This window comes from Oncorhynchus kisutch, linkage group LG9 (genome assembly GCF_002021735.2).
Source record: "Oncorhynchus kisutch isolate 150728-3 linkage group LG9, Okis_V2, whole genome shotgun sequence".
Taxonomy (NCBI): domain Eukaryota; kingdom Metazoa; phylum Chordata; class Actinopteri; order Salmoniformes; family Salmonidae; genus Oncorhynchus; species Oncorhynchus kisutch.
This window is the reverse complement of record NC_034182.2, coordinates 4777188-4797120: the sequence shown is the minus strand read 5'-3', so window position 1 is coordinate 4797120 and position 19933 is coordinate 4777188. Positions and strand designations below refer to the sequence as shown.

The 19933-nt window shown below is 43.1% G+C and overlaps 1 protein-coding gene across 6 annotated transcripts in view; it reads right to left on the bottom strand.

Moving 5' to 3' along the window:
• Positions 1–2112: 2112 nt before the first annotated feature.
• Positions 2113–19933, bottom strand: part of ppfia2 (PTPRF interacting protein alpha 2) — a 224663-nt gene continuing 206842 nt past the window's right edge. For 5 of the 6 annotated variants that reach the window (XM_031831595.1, XM_031831593.1, XM_031831594.1 and 2 more), the window contains 10 exons: positions 18661–18861; positions 16297–16362; positions 12909–12944; positions 12540–12715; positions 12336–12433; positions 11491–11666; positions 10969–11037; positions 10444–10597; positions 4101–4184; positions 2113–3311 (listed from right to left, as the gene is read on the bottom strand). In XM_031831595.1, coding sequence (XP_031687455.1) covers positions 4126–4184; positions 10444–10597; positions 10969–11037; positions 11491–11666; positions 12336–12433; positions 12540–12715; positions 12909–12944; positions 16297–16362; positions 18661–18861 — 1035 coding nt within the window. In that variant the 3' untranslated portion in view covers positions 2113–3311; positions 4101–4125. The remainder of the gene's footprint in view (positions 3312–4100; positions 4185–10443; positions 10598–10968; positions 11038–11490; positions 11667–12335; positions 12434–12539; positions 12716–12908; positions 12945–16296; positions 16363–18660; positions 18862–19933) is intronic. The other variant, XM_031831597.1, reaches the window with a different exon arrangement.

The window sequence follows — 19933 nt, the reverse complement described above, 5'->3', positions numbered from 1 at the left end:
CTGTGTGTGGAAGTGCAATCAAAAAAGGGTGACAGCCTCATTAGGATATAAATGCAGGCGGTTGAACCATGGAACATTATTAGGTCTTGGTTTGTTCATTTCCTCTCCGGGCTAGAGCAATACCAGGGGTGCCCTAGATCTGGCTGCAGTCAAAGACAGACATGGAAAGCTTCTATACTCTCACCAACAGTACAACCTTTAAAAAAAAATCTATTCCAATTTTGTTCAAATTTTCTTGATGCAACTACAGTACACAAACATGCTTTGTATGTAAATGGGTGTGATGCAGACAGGGCTTGAACTTGGATGACCCTCCTCAAGAACAGTTGGGGGTGATCGAGAGTGACCCTGGGTAAACAAAGGCTCAGATAGTGTGTGTGTGTGTGTGTGTGTGTGTGTGTGTGTGTGTGTGTGTGTGTGTGTGTGTGTGTGTGTGTGTGTGTGTGTGTGTGTGTGTGTGTGTGCTCTCACACGGAGGGTCAGGTCAAGCCCAGCAGACACTGGGCTCCATGTCTGAACCTACTAAGGTGTAGTGCAATAGTATCCACTACCTCAGCCCCCCAGCTCTTTTATGAACCTTATAGACTGACAGGCTTATCTTTCTAATTCAGACGCTAAACCCAAAGTATTATACAAGTTTAGATATCCTGGAGTATCTTGTCTCCCCATAGAAAAGCAGTGCCTCAGACATCTTGATGACGAGGGGGGGAGGGGGTGTTATTGGCTTCATGGGTAGACCCTAGACCTCCTCTGATATTACAATTCTAAAGGAAGTGTTGTTTTGTAGCATTTGTTATTAGCTAAAGTTGTTGGATGTTATTTGTAGCATCACAGAGTATGGCTCTTTCTTCCCTCTGTGCCACTGTAATAGTCCTCACCGTGACTGGCATGGGGATCCAGCTGTCCCACGGTGTCACCTCACTCACTCCTGCTGTCTGTTGCGTGTCAGACACTAGTCTCTCTCACCCACACACACACCCTCTGTCTCTCCTCTCCTCCAGGCTGCCACTACCACCAGGAGCAGCCTTATCTCTGTGGCAGAACCAGGAGCTTTTCAAGCTCTACTTCACCAAGTTCCCTGTAGGTGATCTCACCTGAGATCTTATTCATGTTTTAGCATCAGATAATAATTCACCACGTTAGTGTGTGTGTGTGTTCACTGCTTCGGATTTGTCACATACTTACCAATATGCATAATGACTTTGGATTCTATATTTAAACTTTAATAACCATGTAATTCATGGGACAGGTAGGTGGATGAATTTTGTGTTGGCCAGTGATGCCATCTAGTGGTTCAAATGTACTGTATGATTATACACTGTGAGCACAAAACATTAGGAACACCTGCTCTTTCCATGACATAGACTGACCAGGTGAAAGTTATGATCCCTGATTTAAAATCCACTTCAAATCAGTGTAGATGAAGGGGATGAGACTAAAGAGTTAAAGAGTCATTTTAAAGCCTTGAGACAATTAAGACATGGATTGTGTATGTGTACCATTCAGAGGGTGAATGGGCAAGACGATTTAAGTGCAACGCTCCTGGATGGTCCACTACCCAAAGGACATCCAGCCAACTTGACACAACTGTGGGAAGCATTAGAGTCAACATGGGCCAGCATCCCAGTGGAACGCTTCGACACCTTGTAGAATCCATGGCCAGATGAATTTAGGCTGTTCTGAGGGCAACTCAATATCAGGAAGGTGTTCCCAATGCTTTGTTCCCAAATTAATTACTTAATGTGATTTTCTGGATTTTCGTTTTAGATTCTGTCTCTCACAGTTGAAGTGTACCTATGATAAAATTGACAGACCTCTACATGCTTTGTAAGTAGGAAAACCTGACAAATCGGCAGTGTATCAAATACTTGTTCTCCCCACTGTACATATATACATTTATTTATTTATATTTAATTATTTTATTTTTTGGTGTGGGGGGGGGGGGGTAGGCCGTCATTGTAAATAAGAATTTGTTCTTAACGGACTTGCCTAGTTAAATAAAATAATTGTCATGTTTATTTTATATCTTGTAGTTTAATATGATGAATTAACTCTTCATACTAGAGCTCTGAAGTGAAGCAATGAGTGAAAAATTGTCATTTCAACAGCTACTTCACTGACAGTATTTTTTTTATTGGCAATGAAAATTTGTTTGATCACCACTTAGTTTTGACCAAAATACAATTAGTAATGAATAAAAAATGGACACAAAATAAAATGATTCTTTGTTTGTGCAAATCGAGGATGTAAAAGTCAACAAAAAAGTCAAACTTGATCAAGTACTCCAGCAGAAATAACTCAAAGACAGGTAGGGGGGCTGTACAATAGGTTTCCCTGGCAACTCAGACAAAAACAAAGAGTTAACAGTTACACCAATGTCACAGCAAGCAACAGGTTTGTCATTAAAATTCACCTCACTTCGACATGTTCATATACACTCTACGCACAATGAGTTAAGCAGTCTGTCTTTCAGTTATTTCTCAGCGATGCTGAGTCGGACCCCACGACAAAGTATCAAAGTGCTTGTCACATCATCAGTAGACATCACAGTGCGTTTCTGTGTCCTCCCAGAATGCTTTGCTATGAGATGGGCTCCGTCATGATTGTGAGGGGCTGTGGCTGGTGACTCAGATACATGGGGCTGTACACGCCACTAGAGGGAAGGCTTTACCAGCTGGGGGGGGGCTCACATGGCGAACAGATGGACAGTCTCTCCAAGGTGAAAACACAAATTTATCAGCACAATGGAAAATAACTATGTACAAAATGGTCTCTCGGGGAATGATAGAGAAATGTTCAAAGAGCAGCATATTTTAACCAAGGTCATGGACTTGAAATGGGAAGGGGGGGTTATTTGCACAAACTCTGAATATCTTTTTTTTTTGTAATATAGATGTGTATATATTTATATATATATATATATTAAAAAAACCTCATATTTATATTCATTTACAGATAACCTACACATCTCCTGGTAGAAGAAATACACAGTACATTATGCTTCAACAAGTTATTGTACATGTAAAAGGTAGAAACGGTGACAACAGGACAGATTGAAGGAAAGTAGCACCGGCAGCTGCTGCCCAGGTTTCAGGGGGCCTTGACTTGTAAGTGCAGAGGGGGGACGGATTGGCACGAGGCACCCCTCGCTGCCCCCCGCCCCTCTCTTTTTCGGGGGTAGGGTGGGTGGGAGGGTAGGTAGGGGGGTGCTTCTTGGCAGTGCGTCTCGTCAGAATGTTTGTTCCAGGCAGGAGGACCCGTCCAGCAGCTCCAAGGTACAGTAAGACCTTCTCTACATACAGTATCTGGACCTGAAAGAGAGGAGGTATGGTTTACTTACACTGTGCCACTGTGAAGCTTTATCCACAGTGACAGTGCAGTTGTCATGAAGATGGATTTGATCACATGGGAATTATTGTTGACATTACTAATTGTGTAACATTATCTAATTTGAGACAGATTCACGTAGCTGCCATATATCTCTCTACCTTGGCATTCAGGGGTATTCATGTATTTATTAGGGATCCCCATTAATTCCTGCCAAGGCAGCAGCTGCTCTTCCTTGGGTCCAAACACATTAAGGCACTTACATCACACATAAAACAAAATATAAAACAGTACATTTAACAGTATTACACCACTACATATCTACAATACAAAATGTATATCACTGCCATACTACCTGTGTGTGTCTCTTCACAGTCCCCGCTGTTCCACAAGGTGCATTTTAATCTATTTTTTATCTGATTCTACTGCTTGCATCAGTTACCTGATGTGGAATAAAGTTCCATGTGTTCTGTGGCTGTAGTTGTCTGTGCTGGACAGAGATTAAAGGAGGGACAACAGAGTGAGGACGCCTCATGCTGCTGCCTTTGACTCCTATCATCTGATCATGGATGTCTGCACTAGAGCAGGGACTCTCCTCTCCAAGCAAACATGGTTATTTGTAAAGACAAGTTACCCTCTCACCTCGTTCCAATTTCTCAGTCATTTGCTGTCCCTGAGCAGAACGACAGATGTAAGAGAGAGGGAGAGTTTGTGCGTGAGCATGTATGTATGCGCAACTGATAGCTTGTACAGGGATAATGTGTGTGACTTACAGCTTACAGTCTCTCTTCTCCTCCCTCAGCAGGAGTAGGTCCTCACTGTAGAGCTGTCCAGATGCTGCACTGCTAAGGGGCCAACTGTAGGGGGAGACAGAGACCCGTCAGTTAGTCACTTAGCTTCAACACCCAGAGTGGGCCCAGGGTCAGTAGATAATGCTATCCAACTTACTTTATGCCCATAACAACTGACACAGGATCAGCTCCCATTGCCCACTGTGAGAGGGACAAACAAATGAGAGAGACAAACAAAACGGACTCTAAACCAGCTGATAAGGGCTAGGAGAACAGTAGACCATACTGTGGATACAACACACTGCACACACACACACACCACAGGGAACGAGGTTAGTCAAAATGTCAGCTAGCAAAGCCAAGGCACATTGCATCGCACACTCAGAGGAGGAGTGCACGTGGCCATTTTGAGTGAATCACACCTCGCACAGGAACAAGTCTGTTAAAGTCATCACCACCACAGACCAGGGACCACAGATAGAGGCAGATACAGGAAGGCAGCTCGATTACACTGGGGACAGAGTGTTAGAGAAGAACTGGTCAAAACCTGCAATCGGATGTCAGCGATAGACTTACTTGTATCAGAAGTTGCGTCCATAATTCCGGAGTGAGTTCTGCCATAATGCAGCCTGCTGCACTACAGTTCAGCTATAACTCACTGGGCCACAATCACAGACGCAAGTTTCAATACATCTCTCATTCCCTTGAAAACGTAAAGATTTTGACCAGCATCCTCTTTTAACAACAGGGCGAGGAGCGACACAAACCGGCAACTGTAAAACATCCATCTTTTCCATCATAAATATTTATTACAGGGCAACTAACATAACTCAACTAACATAACTCAACTAACATAGAACTAACATAACTCAACTAACATAGTTCTAACATAGCTCAACTAACATTGAACTAACATAACTCAACTAACATTGAACTAACATAACTCAACTAACATAGAACTAACATAGTTCTAACATAGCTCAATTAACATAGAACTAACATTGCTCAACTAACATAGAACTAACATAGCTCAACTAACATAGCTCAAATAACATAGCTCAACTAACTTAGAACTAACATAGCTCAACTAACATAGAACTAACATAGCTCAAATAACATAGAACTAACATAGCTCAAATAACATAGAACTAACATAGCTCAACTAACATAGCTCAACTAACAGCTCAACTAACAGCTCAAATAACATAGAACTAACATAGCTCAACTAACAGCTCAAATAACATAGAACTAACATAGCTCAAATAACATAGAACTAACATAGCTCAACTAACAGCTCAAATAACATAGAACTAACATAGCTCAAATAACATAGAACTAACATAGCTCAACTAACATAGAACTAACATAGCTCAACTAACATAGAACTAACATAGCTCAACTAACATAGCTCAACTAACATAGCTCAACTAACATAGCTCAAATAACATAGCTCAACTAACATAGCTCAAATAACATAGAACTAACATAGCTCAACTAACATAGCTCAACTAACATAGCTCAGCTAACATAGCTCAACTAACATAGCTCAACTAACATAGAACTAACATAGCTCAACTAACATAGAACTAACATAGCTCAAATAACATTGAACTAACATAGCTCAACTAACAGTTCTAACATAGCTCAACTAACATAGAACTAACATAGCTCAACTAACATAACTAACATAGCTCAACTAACATAACTAACATATCTCAACTAACATAGAACTAACATAGCTCAACTAACATAGAACTAACATAGCTCAAATAACATTGAACTAACATAGCTCAACTAACAGTTCTAACATAGCTCAACTAACATAGAACTAACATAGCTCAACTAACATAACTAACATAGCTCAACTAACATAACTAACATATCTCAACTAACATAGAACTAACATAGCTCAACTAACATAGAACTAACATAGCTCAACTAACATAGCTGAACTAACATAGCTCAACTAACATAGCTCAAATAACATAGAACTAACATAGCTCAGCTAACATAGCTCAGCTAACATAGCTCAGCTAACATAGCTCAGCTAACATAGCTCAGCTAACATAGCTCAACTAACATAGAACTAACATAGCTCAACTAACATAGAACTAACATAGCTCAACTAACATAGAACTAACATAGCTCAACTAACAGTTCTAACATAGCTCAACTAACATAGAACTAACATAGCTCAACTAACATAGAACTAACATAGCTCAACTAACATAGAACTAACATAGCTCAACTAACATAGAACTAACATAGCTCAACTAACATAACTAACATAGCTCAACTAACATAACTAACATAGATCAACTAACATAACTAACATAGCTCAACTAACATAACTAACATAGATCAACTAACATAGAACTAACATAGCTCAACTAACATAGAACTAACATAGCTCAACTAACATAGAACTAACATAGCTCAACTAACATAGCTCAACTAACATAGCTCAACTAACATAGCTCAACTAACAGAACTAACATAGCTCAACTAACATAGAACTAACATAGTTCTAACATAGCTCAACTAACATAGAACTAACATAGTTCTAACATAGCTCAACTAACATAGAACTAACATAGCTCAACTAACATAGCTCAAATAACATAGAACTAACATAGCTCAGCTAACATAGCTCAACTAACATAGAACTAACATAGAACTAACATAGCTCAAATAACATAGAACTAACATAGAACTAACATAGCTCAAATAACATAGAACTAACATAGCTCAAATAACATAGCTCAAATAACATAGCTCAACTAACATAGCTCAACTAACATAGAACTAACATAGCTCAACTAACATAGTTCTAACATAGCTCAACTAACATAGAACTAACATAGCTCAAATAACAGTTCTAACATAACTCAACTAACATAGAACTAACATAGCTCAACTAACATAGAACTAACATAGCTCAACTAACATAGAACTAACATAGCTCAACTAACATAGAACTAACATAGCTCAAATAACAGTTCTAACATAACTCAACTAACATAGAACTAACATAGCTCAACTAACAGAACTAATATAGCTCAACTAACAGAACTAATATAGCTCAACTAACAGAACTAATATAGCTCAACTAACAGAACTAATATAGCTCAACTAACAGAACTAATATAGCTCAACTAACATAGAACTAACATAGCTCAAATAACATAGCTCAAATAACATAGAACTAACATAGCTCAAATAACATAGAACTAACATAGCTCAAATAACATAGAACTAACATAGCTCAAATAACATAGAACTAACATAGCTCAAATAACATAGAACTAACATAGCTCAACTAACATAGAACTAACATAGCTCAAATAACAGTTCTAACATAACTCAACTAACATAGAACTAACATAGCTCAAATAACATAGCTCAAATAACATAGAACTAACATAGCTCAAATAACATAGAACTAACATAGCTCAAATAACATAGAACTAACATAGCTCAAATAACATAGAACTAACATAGCTCAAATAACATAGAACTAACATAGCTCAAATAACATAGAACTAACATAGCTCAAATAACATAGAACTAACATAGCTCAACTAACATAGAACTAACATAGTTCTAACATAGCTCAACTAACATAGAACTAACATAGCTCAACTAACATAGAACTAACATAGTTCTAACATAGCTCAACTAACATATGCAAAGGGGATTCATTGCTTTAACTTCAAGGGTGCAGCAGCATAGGCTGCAACTAACAACTACTGTGCTAATAACAGTAACCTGAGTAACAATTACTGGACACACAATATGTCTACAATAACAAACGGACAACCTGGACAAACAAATGGCCACCCTTGTAGTTGGCATCAGGAGCAGAACGAAACAGAGGAACAGAGCAGTAGAGGTAGAGAGAGAAGACAGTTGGAGAAGAGGTACGGTAGGGTGGACAGCAGGAACCGGGGAGTTTTGGGGGGCGTAAAGGCACACAGGCCAACAGCAGGCCACATGGTATCGCTCCAGTATATCTGACCTTGAAACCAGTCCAAATACATGTCGTCAGGACTGTCATCCAGCGCCTCATAGAGCACTGCACACAGAGCAGCAGTCCCAGAGCAGAGGAAACACAGGTACAGTCAGCAACATGCTCCACCCATACACCCATAGACGAGAGAGAGAGTGATGGGGAGAGAGCTCCACCCATACACCCATAGACGAGAGAGAGAGTGATGGGGAGAGAGCTCCACCCATACACCCATAGACGAGAGAGAGAGTGATGGGGAGAGAGCTCCACCCATACACCCATAGACGAGAGAGAGAGTGATGGGGAGAGAGCTCCACCCATACACCCATAGACGAGAGAGAGAGTGATGGGGAGAGAGCTCCACCCATACACCCATAGACGAGAGAGAGAGTGATGGGGAGAGAGCTCCACCCATACACCCATAGACGAGAGAGAGAGTGATGGGGAGAGAGCTCCACCCATACACCCATAGACGAGAGAGAGAGTGATGGGGAGAGAGCTCCACCCATACACCCATAGACGAGAGAGAGAGTGATGGGGAGAGAGCTCCACCCATACACCCATAGACGAGAGAGAGAGTGATGGGGAGAGAGCTCCACCCATACACCCATAGACGAGAGAGAGAGTGATGGGGAGAGAGCTCCACCCATACACCCATAGACGAGAGAGAGAGTGATGGGGAGAGAGCTCCACCCATACACCCATAGACGAGAGAGAGAGTGATGGGGAGAGAGCTCCACCCATACACCCATAGACGAGAGAGAGAGTGATGGGGAGAGAGCTCCACCCATACACCCATAGACGAGAGAGAGAGTGATGGGGAGAGAGCTCCACCCATACACCCATAGACGAGAGAGAGAGTGATGGGGAGAGAGCTCCACCCATACACCCATAGATGAGAGAGAGAGTGATGGGGAGAGAGCTCCACCCATACACCCATAGACGAGAGAGAGAGTGATGGGGAGAGAGCTCCACCCATACACCCATAGACGAGAGAGAGAGTGATGGGGAGAGAGCTCCACCCATACACCCATAGACGAGAGAGAGAGTGATGGGGAGAGAGCTCCACCCATACACCCATAGATGAGAGAGAGAGTGATGGGGAGAGAGCTCCACCCATACACCCATAGACGAGAGAGAGAGTGATGGGGAGAGAGCTCCACCCATACACCCATAGACGAGAGAGAGAGTGATGGGGAGAGAGCTCCACCCATACACCCATAGACGAGAGAGAGAGTGATGGGGAGAGAGCTCCACCCATACACCCATAGACGAGAGAGAGAGTGATGGGGAGAGAGCTCCACCCATACACCCATAGACGAGAGAGAGAGTGATGGGGAGAGAGCTCCACCCATACACCCATAGACGAGAGAGAGAGTGATGGGGAGAGAGCTCCACCCATACACCCATAGACGAGAGAGAGAGTGATGGGGAGAGAGCTCCACCCATACACACATAGACGAGAGAGAGAGTGATGGGGAGAGAGCTCCACCCATACACCCATAGACGAGAGAGAGAGTGATGGGGAGAGAGCTCCACCCATACACCCATAGACGAGAGAGAGAGTGATGGGGAGAGAGCTCCACCCATACACCCATAGACGAGAGAGAGAGTGATGGGGAGAGAGCTCCACCCATACACCCATAGACGAGAGAGAGAGTGATGGGGAGAGAGCTCCACCCATACACCCATAGACGAGAGAGAGAGTGATGGGGAGAGAGCTCCACCCATACACCCATAGACGAGAGAGAGAGTGATGGGGAGAGAGCTCCACCCATACACCCATAGACGAGAGAGAGAGTGATGGGGAGAGAGCTCCACCCATACACACATAGACGAGAGAGAGAGTGATGGGGAGAGAGCTCCACCCATACACCCATAGACGAGAGAGAGAGTGATGGGGAGAGAGCTCCACCCATACACCCATAGACGAGAGAGAGAGTGATGGGGAGAGAGCTCCACCCATACACCCATAGACGAGAGAGAGAGTGATGGGGAGAGAGCTCCACCCATACACCCATAGACGAGAGAGAGAGTGATGGGGAGAAAGCTCCAAGTAGAGAGGGGCGAGAGGACACCCCTCCCAAACTCTAACACAGTAATGAAATGTATCCAGGTACAATCTTAATCAAATCCATTTTGTGGCAGTTAGCTATGTTTGTTAGTGTTTGATGAGTGCAATTTACCCTGAAACTTGGCATTTTTAGCAATTCACATTCATCCATGCTAAGTGCCCTAAACTGAATGCTCTAGTTGAATTGTAAGGTCTACTTTGTGGGGGTCTTGGCCATGCAGGGGGTCTGTGGGGGAGCTCACCTTCGGGGGGTAGCCTACGGGAGTGTGAGCCGGTGGTGACGCGGAAGCCAGCGGGGAGGGTCTCTGCCGAGCCGGGCATCATACTGATCCCATGGACGTCCCGCGGGGGGAACTGCCTCCTCCACGATGGCCCCCGGAGGTCATTATCTTCATACTGATGGACAGACACACAAACAGGTTAGGGATTGAGTTTAGAGATGGCAGCTATTATCTTATCCCCAAATAAACTGGTCTGAGAACAGCTTGTGTCTGCATATAGTGTTTATAGTGTTAGTGTATAGCTAACAAATATTACTAATTTCCCAAGGCCCCTTATATTTACATCTCAAACCAACTCTAAGACAATATGAGAGACAAATGAGTGATGGGTGGGAAGTGGAAACTGAGGACAAGTCTGAGGTGCAGTGAGATGGTGGAAAACAGAGTAATGATTGACAACAAACCCAGGTGTGTGTGTCTGTCTGCCACGACCCATCACCCATGGTAACAGCGGGGCTAGCTGTCCGGGTGACAGGAGTCACTCACCTCGTCCAGTCGTCTCTCAGTGCCCAGGGCTAGCAGGTTATTATATTCCCTCTCCAGAATCTGACGTGCCTGGGGAGAGGAAGGGTAAATAGGTCTTATTAGGTACATTTGAAATGGAAGTTGTAGGTCTCTTTATTTGGGGCTCCAGACGCTTTCAGTCATTTTGATACCAAGCTAGCATGACCAAACAGCTCTCTGTTGACCTACTGGTCTGGCACTCAGGGTATTATTAGACCTGTTTGAGATGGAAAGACTGAGAAATTAAAAGATGTGTTTGAAGTGTACTGCTGTTTGAAGTGTATCCTCTAAATCATTTATTCTGTCCTGAAAATCTAAAAAAGAAACAATTGAAAACACTGTTCAATTTAACATCATAATTCACTTGCTTTTAGAGAGACAAGACTATGGACACAGACTCTTAGAATGAAGACGTTAATGTCTTCCTCTTACGCTAGTATATTATGCATCGCCCTCTTGTGGCGTAACTATGCTATAGCGTGATGCGGGGCAGAGGGATCTGACCTGAGTGCTTTGGTTGGGGATCTGGATGAGCAGCGCCAGGCTGGTGTGGTCAAAGTTGTCATCGAGGGCGACCAGGGCCCCGTGCACGCCGCTCTCCAGCAGGATGTTGGCATAGTCCTTTAGGCCGATGCTCTGGACCCAGCGAATCACCCGCTCGTTGCTCCAAACCAGCACGTCTTTGGCACACAGACATGGTATTACAGTAAACACAACATGGATGTTGGGCTACAGACACAGAATATTTCCATGTCTGGTTACATGATGAAGAAAACCTCTGGGCTCTGCTAGATTGGTCCTTACTGACCATCACCTCCTATCTCTATGACTGCTTGGCTATATTTCACAATAGAATGCAATACATACTGTAAAGTAAGTGCACTTCCACAAGTATTATTTGCCTTAGCAGATTACTAACGAGATTGTAATTAGACACTACTAGAATATATTTTAGCTTAAAGGTCTTCATAATCGTTCCAAGAGCAGTCTTTAAAAGAAAAAAGTCCACCCAAAAACAATATTTTGGTATTTGTTTCATTAGTCCATTGTTGACATAGTCCCAAAATGTTATGCTTGTCACCAATCAACTTTTGAAGATACTGTATTTAACTTAAAAAATACAGAAATCATCCCCATATGAGGGAGTTTGCATCATATGATCCTGCGTTTTGCGTCATATGATACTAAATGCATCATACAGGGATTATTTCTGATGATTTCTGTTTTGAAAGTTACATATCTTGAACATTTGATTGCTGACAAGCAAAACATTTTGGGACTATGTCAACAATGGACTAATGAAACAAATACCAAAATATCATTTTTGGGTGGAATTTCCCTTTAAGTACCTCTCATTTCATGCTGGCTGTGCTCTCTGCGTCTCTCCAGCTCTTTCCTGTCATAGTTGAGCTTCTTCAGACCCATGATACCATACTGCAAACTCGTCCTACAGACATGGGAACATGAGAAAAGCCACTTATTACCACAAAATGAGACTAAACACTAAACTTTCTGATCAAATCCTACATCATGCAGGAGGAGGGCAGGTGTACCTGTGAAAGCTGTCCACCATTTTGAGATGCACCCGGAGGTCCTTCTTGGTGAGGTGGTCCAGCATGCGGGCGTCCACCAGGCACTCCATGAAGTAGCTGCGGTACTGAGGTAGTCCTAGACTGGGCAACCACTCGTTCCCTATCCACTCATGGTTCATGTCACCATACGCTAGAGTCTGACAATAATGACAAGGAATCAATTACATACTGTAGCCCATTGTTCATCTGTACACGATGAGGTTTAAAAGTAGCCACATAGACAACTCTGGTGTGTGCCTAGTTAAACAAAGGTTAAATAAAAATAGAGTAACTCTAAATAATCTACAATTCTACTGTTCTAATCCATGAGAGAGACCGCAAATCCTTTACCTGCGCCCAGCTCCCCTCCTCGGACTCCCCGGACCTCTGTCATTGGTCAGGCATGGAAAAGAAACAGTAGCACTATGCATGAGAACATAATAGCAACAGGTCACTGGACTTCATCTACAGTCCAATAGTCTCTACTCTAGCATCAGAGGCTGTTGACTTGCTCAAGCCAGAGCCAAGGCCTCAGAACGTACCATAGAGGTCTCCCTCGCATATATTCCCCGAACAAACTATTCACATCTAAAAGTAGAACTGCATCTAAATATGCATGAAAAATCACTATTCGAGGGAGGGAAAGTGGCCTGTGGGATTTATCTGCAATCTGAGAAGGGAGAATGATTTCCCCCCTTTAGCATATGAACTGAACTGGCCCCATGGGAGAGTAACACAGTTATCCCTTTAGTCCTGGCCTGGGCTGAGCTGCTGCCACATTACATCTGATTTGGAGACGGGCGCTGCTGCCACATTAGGCCAATCCAACCCCATTCGCACAAAACGCCTGGCACAAATGAGAGCCTTTTCCCCCGTGGTTCGCCCTCCGTACAATGGTACGGAGTTGGCTATTAGCCTCATTGTGCCTAATACATGCAGGCTGTATTAGAGGCAGGGAGAACAGTGGAACAAAGAATAACCTTTATGTTCAAGCTCAAAGAGATCCATTATTACATGTACAGTATAGTACATAGCTGTCTGTGTCCTAGGGATTGACATACAGTATAGTACATAGCTGTCTGTGTCCTAGGGATTGACATACAGTATAGTACATAGCTGTCTGTGTCCTAGGGATTGACATACAGTATAGTACATAGCTGTCTGTGTCCTAGGGATTGACATACAGTATAGTACATAGCTGTCTGTGTCCTAGGGATTGACATACAGTATAGTACATAGCTGTCTGTGTCCTAGGGATTGACATACAGTATAGTACATAGCTGTCTGTGTCCTAGGGATTGACATACAGTATAGTACATAGCTGTCTGTGTCCTAGGGATTGACATACAGTATAGTACATAGCTGTCTGTGTCCTAGGGATTGACATACAGTATAGTACATAGCTGTCTGTGTCCTAGGGATTGACATACAGTATAGTACATAGCTGTCTGTGTCCTAGGGATTTACATATAGTATAGTACATAGCTGTCTGTGTCCTAGGGATTGACATACAGTATAGTACATAGCTGTCTGTGTCCTAGGGATTGACATACAGTATAGTACATAGCTGTCTGTGTCCTATGGATTGACATATAGTATAGTACATAGCTGTCTGTGTCCTAGGGATTGACATACAGTATAGTACATAGCTGTCTGTGTCCTAGGGATTGACATACAGTATAGTACATAGCTGTCTGTGTCCTATGGATTGACATATAGTATAGTACATAGCTGTCTGTGTCCTAGGGATTTACATATAGTATAGTACATAGCTGTCTGTGTCCTAGGGATTGACATACAGTATAGTACATAGCTGTCTGTGTCCTAGGGATTTACATATAGTATAGTACATAGCTGTCTGTGTCCTAGGGATTGACATACAGTATAGTACATAGCTGTCTGTGTCCTAGGGATTGACATACAGTATAGTACATAGCTGTCTGTGTCCTAGGGATTGACATACAGTATAGTACATAGCTGTCTGTGTCCTAGGGATTGACATACAGTATAGTACATAGCTGTCTGTGTCCTAGGGATTGACATACAGTATAGTACATAGCTGTCTGTGTCCTAGGGATTGACATACAGTATAGTACATAGCTGTCTGTGTCCTAGGGATTGACATACAGTATAGTACATAGCTGTCTGTGTCCTAGGGATTGACATACAGTATAGTACATAGCTGTCTGTGTCCTAGGGATTGACATACAGTATAGTACATAGCTGTCTGTGTCCTAGGGATTGACATACAGTATAGTACATAGCTGTCTGTGTCCTAGGGATTGACATACAGTATAGTACATAGCTGTCTGTGTCCTAGGGATTGACATACAGTATAGTACATAGCTGTCTGTGTCCTAGGGATTGACATACAGTATAGTACATAGCTGTCTGTGTCCTAGGGATTGACATACAGTATAGTACATAGCTGTCTGTGTCCTAGGGATTGACATACAGTATAGTACATAGCTGTCTGTGTCCTAGGGATTGACATACAGTATAGTACATAGCTGTCTGTGTCCTAGGGATTGACATACAGTATAGTACATAGCTGTCTGTGTCCTAGGGATTGACATACAGTATAGTACATAGCTGTCTGTGTCCTAGGGATTGACATACAGTATAGTACATAGCTGTCTGTGTCCTAGGGATTGACATACAGTATAGTACATAGCTGTCTGTGTCCTAGGGATTGACGTACAGTATAGTACATAGCTGTCTGTGTCCTAGGGATTGACATATAGTATAGTACATAGCTGTCTGTGTCCTAGGGATTGACATACAGTATAGTACATAGCTGTCTGTGTCCTAGGGATTGACATACAGTATAGTACATAGCTGTCTGTGTCCTAGGGATTGACATACAGTATAGTACATAGCTGTCTGTGTCCTAGGGATTGACATGAATGACACCTGCAGTGACTAATAATCCTGCAAGGTTTAATCTTGAGACAGAACCAATAGGTTTCAAATGAACATGTTTGGAACATACTGTATCAGTTGGCAGACCTGTATCGGATTTGATGTAGCTTCTTACACCAGTCTTGTAGGGTGAATCCTATGTACAATCAGCTGATCACTGTCAGGTTTAAAAGGATGACATTGCTCATGGAAAAAAATAGCATTATGTCTTGACATGAGCTGTATCTAATCAACAGCTGGCTGAAACGTACCATGAACACGGGTAATATAGGGTAACTACAGTATGGTACCCAAGGGCAACGCAGCTCCCTGAACCATAGCAGTAACACCAACACATACTGGTAAATATAGGGCAGTGCACCAGTCATTACAATTAAAATGCCTTCTTTACCCATTATAATGAAAGGGAGAACTGAGAATGGATGTGATGTGATGAAGTCTAACCACATTATCAACAAACCTACTGTTATACAATCTCCCTACCCTCCAAATCCTATAGGGGTAAAAACATGTTTTATTGTCACATACACCAGAGATAGGTGCAGTGAAATGTGTTGTTTTATAGGGTTAGTACCCCTGGAGCAAATCAGGGTGAAGTGCCTTACACAAGGGCACAATGACAGATTTTTCACCTTGTCGGTTCGGGTAATCGAATCAGTGACCTTTTGGTTACTGGCCCAATGCTCTACCTGCTAGGCTACCTGCCGCCCAGTCCTCAGTACAGGCCTCAGTAAAGCAGCCATTGACAAGTCTCAACACTGCAGTGAAAGCAAGTGAGTGAGAGCAGAGAAGAGGTAAAAGGAGAGGAAGGACTAACCGTTTTGGAGGAGGGTGCTGCGAGGGTCTCCATTTCCTCGTGGGTCACCCATACATTGCCTGACGGCTAGGAGTGCGGTGCCCAAGAGAAGAAGACAGCAGCAGCAGCAGTAGTCCGCCAGGAGGGGCAAGCAGTATTAAAGAAGAAGAGCAGCACCACTGTAAGCCAATAGTGTTATAGCATCATGGTCAGATGATGAGCAGGCCCGCCCCTCTGGGGTCAAAGGGCATGCACAGTACACAAACAAACACAGACACAAAACTGATTGAGGTAGAAGATGTCCTTAACCACAGATCTAGGATCAGATACTCTGTCCCCCCATCATAACCTTATCCATTAAAGGGGTGAAATACTATCTGATCCTGTATCAGTGGTTAGGGGCAACTTCTGACTTTGGATAGACAAAAACAACACATAAGACAGGAGCAGCCCACCTACACAGGTGCAACACATACAGGCCAAAGCAACACATTTACCATGCATGACAAGACTGGTTCACCATAAACTAGTGTAGTAGTGGATTAGTACAGGGGTTTGGAGCAAACAGACATAAATACAAACATGCATATCCACCTGAGTCTAGTTTGATATACCTCAGTGTACCCCACCATTAAACCCCTTTCTAACAGACTCAGTCTAGTTTGATATACCTCAGTGTACCACACCGTTAAACCCCATTCTAATAGTCTAGTTTGATATACCTCAGTGTACCACACCATTAAACCCCTTTCTAACAGATTCAGTCTAGTTTGATATACCTCAGTGTACCCCACCATTAAACCCCTTTCTAACAGATTCAGTCTAGTTTGATATACCTCAGTGTACCCCACCATTAAACCCCTTTCTAACAGACTCTGTCTAGTTTGATATACCTCAGTGTACCACACCATTAAACCCCTTTCTAACAGATTCAGTCTAGTTTGATATACCTCAGTGTACCCCACCATTAAACCCCTTTCTAACAGACTCTGTCTAGTTTGATATACCTCAGTGTACCACACCATTAAACCCCTTTCTAACAGATTCAGTCTAGTTTGATATACCTCAGTGTACCACACCATTAAATTCCTTTCTAACAGATTCAGTCTAGTTTGATATACCTCAGTGTACCACACCGTTAAACCCCATTCCAACCCATTCTAATCTGTTGTTGATTCTAATTTTAGCAGCCATGATCACTGTGCTTTGCAGCCCCACTGGATCAAGCTGTCATGACCTAGATAAGAACACTTGAGGGGATGACAATCTCTATTAAAGACACCGTACTAAAGGGCTGCTCATGCATGCTTGTTTCACACTATAGAGCCGAGCCAAGCCCAGCTGTGCTGGGCAGCATAGTACGGTTCGGGTCGGCCCCATAGGGTGAATCAGACGTCACTGTCTGTGAGCTTAAAGCCAGCAGAATAACCAGTCCTGTGACTGGTCAAATAAAGAAGTTAGCTCCCTACCCCACCTTCCCCCCGTCAGTGTTCTGCTTGTCAGACACTCCCCCTGCATTTACAGGGTTGATTAACCCGGAGTGTAAACTTAAAGTGGTCATTTGGTTAAGAGGGGCAGGGAACTGACCACCAGTCACAGCAGGGGGAACCAAGGCAGAGGGGGTCTATAGAGTCATATTCCCAGAGTTCACTGCTCCTTGATGAAAGATTCAGTTTAAGTGTGTGTGTGTGTGTGTGTGTGTGTGTGTGTGTGTGTGTGTGTGTGTGTGTGTGTGTGTGTGTGCGCGTGTGATAAAGCTACATAGAATAAAACAGTTTGTAGCATTAAGCTCAGCAGGTTCCTCAGAGGTTACATGAAATCACCATGACAACTCGGAGCTGTGAAACAGACTGAGGTATAAAATAACTGTTGGTGTGCTAAATTAGAGTAAATGCTGCAGAGCTGAATTAAGTGCATGAGCTGACTGACACTACTGAGAGATAAACAAGCCGGCCTTAACCGGTTTCCTACCATTCTCTCCAACATTCATTTACCAACACAAAGGATAGAGATGCTACACAAGTCAGGTTCTCTGACTGTGAAGGCGTTACAATGCAAACTAGCAGAAATAGCTACTTGAGTGTCTTTACCCTTGAAGACTATACCGTCTGTGTGTGTGTATGCATATCGGAGTTAAGAACGTGCCGTAAGCTCACTCAAAATGTCACCGGAGGAGCTATCGAATAGGATGCTTTTTCTATGGCTCGATGTGTTTGTTGTCAAGCAGGCGGTCACGTGTGTTGGTGTGGTAGAGGAGCCTGGTTAAAGCCCAGTCAGAGGCAGGTTCAGGGAGGCAGCGCTATATGCTAAGCTAACACTGACGGCAGTTACATGCATGGGTGTGTGTGCGTGTGTGTGTGTGCGCGTGTGTCAATGGACACTCACGGTTCTGGAGGTTGGCGGGGCAGATGGACTGGTGAGGGACACCATCTCCTGGATGGCCAGCCGTAGTTTGAGGCGGTGCAGGGGGTTACTGATGCCAATCTCCCTCTGGATCTCTGTGTCCGACAGGGCCGACATGATGGCACCGCTCTTCACGTTGGCACGACACGCCGCCACGTACCAGGCGGGCATCCCCAGCCACAGCTGAAACAGGAGGAGGAAGACCATTTGTGATTTCATGTAAAGTAGCGAGTGAGCTTGTTTTGACAAATTATAGGTGATGTGGTGGGAGGACTTGTCTACCATCCTTACTTATGGTAGACAAGTTGAGTAGCATTTCCTTGTTTTAATAAAGATCTACTGAGAAACAGTAGGGGGCAGTCATGGTTGAAATGTTCACCTTGTATGTTCAAGCATGTTCTATCATAATTAAATGAGGAAAAACTGAATACAGACATGGGATATTTCAATGAAGACAGAAAATAAACTGTGATGATTCATTGATAGGCAACGCATTCATTTACTTAATGAATTCCCATGTTAATATTACACAACATTACTATGGCCTTTATGAGGTGTAATGTCAAGCAATTACAAGCTGGGGAGAACATGGCATAGTAAATCACAGAGTAGACCTTTACCAACAGCCTCTGAGGCTTCCACCAAGGTGACATCAAAATCTGGGACATTGTCTCCCATAATATCCGTGAGATCCAGATTCAACACACTGCTGGTCCCATAGGCCCAACACCAGAGTGTTTCCCAACTCCAGTCCTCCAGTACCTCCAACATCACACAGTGTTGTTATAGCCTGGGACAAACACACCTCATTCAACTCATTGAGGGCTTGAAGATCAGTTGACCAGATGTATCAGGTGTGCTTGTCCAGGGCTATAATAAAATGAGTACTGTTGGGGTATTGGAGGACTGGAGTTGGGAAACACTGGATTAGATAATAGACTTAATATAATAAAGCACAAAGAGTAATGTCAGCCGGAGGCATAATCATTTTATAATAACTCTCGGTAACATGCTGACTATTACGGCATTGGATTTCCCCGGGTCGTAATTACAACACAATACATCCACAGTTATGTAACAGAACTGTGTCATCCCATGTTTTGATTTAAGGAAAGTATCTGGTTTGCATTTCGAAGTGCCGTATTAGAAAGGGTGACCATTAGGCTGAAGTAAGGCATTGGGTAATTGATTTGAAATGTGAAACATCATCAACGGTCAGAGGTTAGAGGATAATGGGTGTCGTATCTCAGGTGAA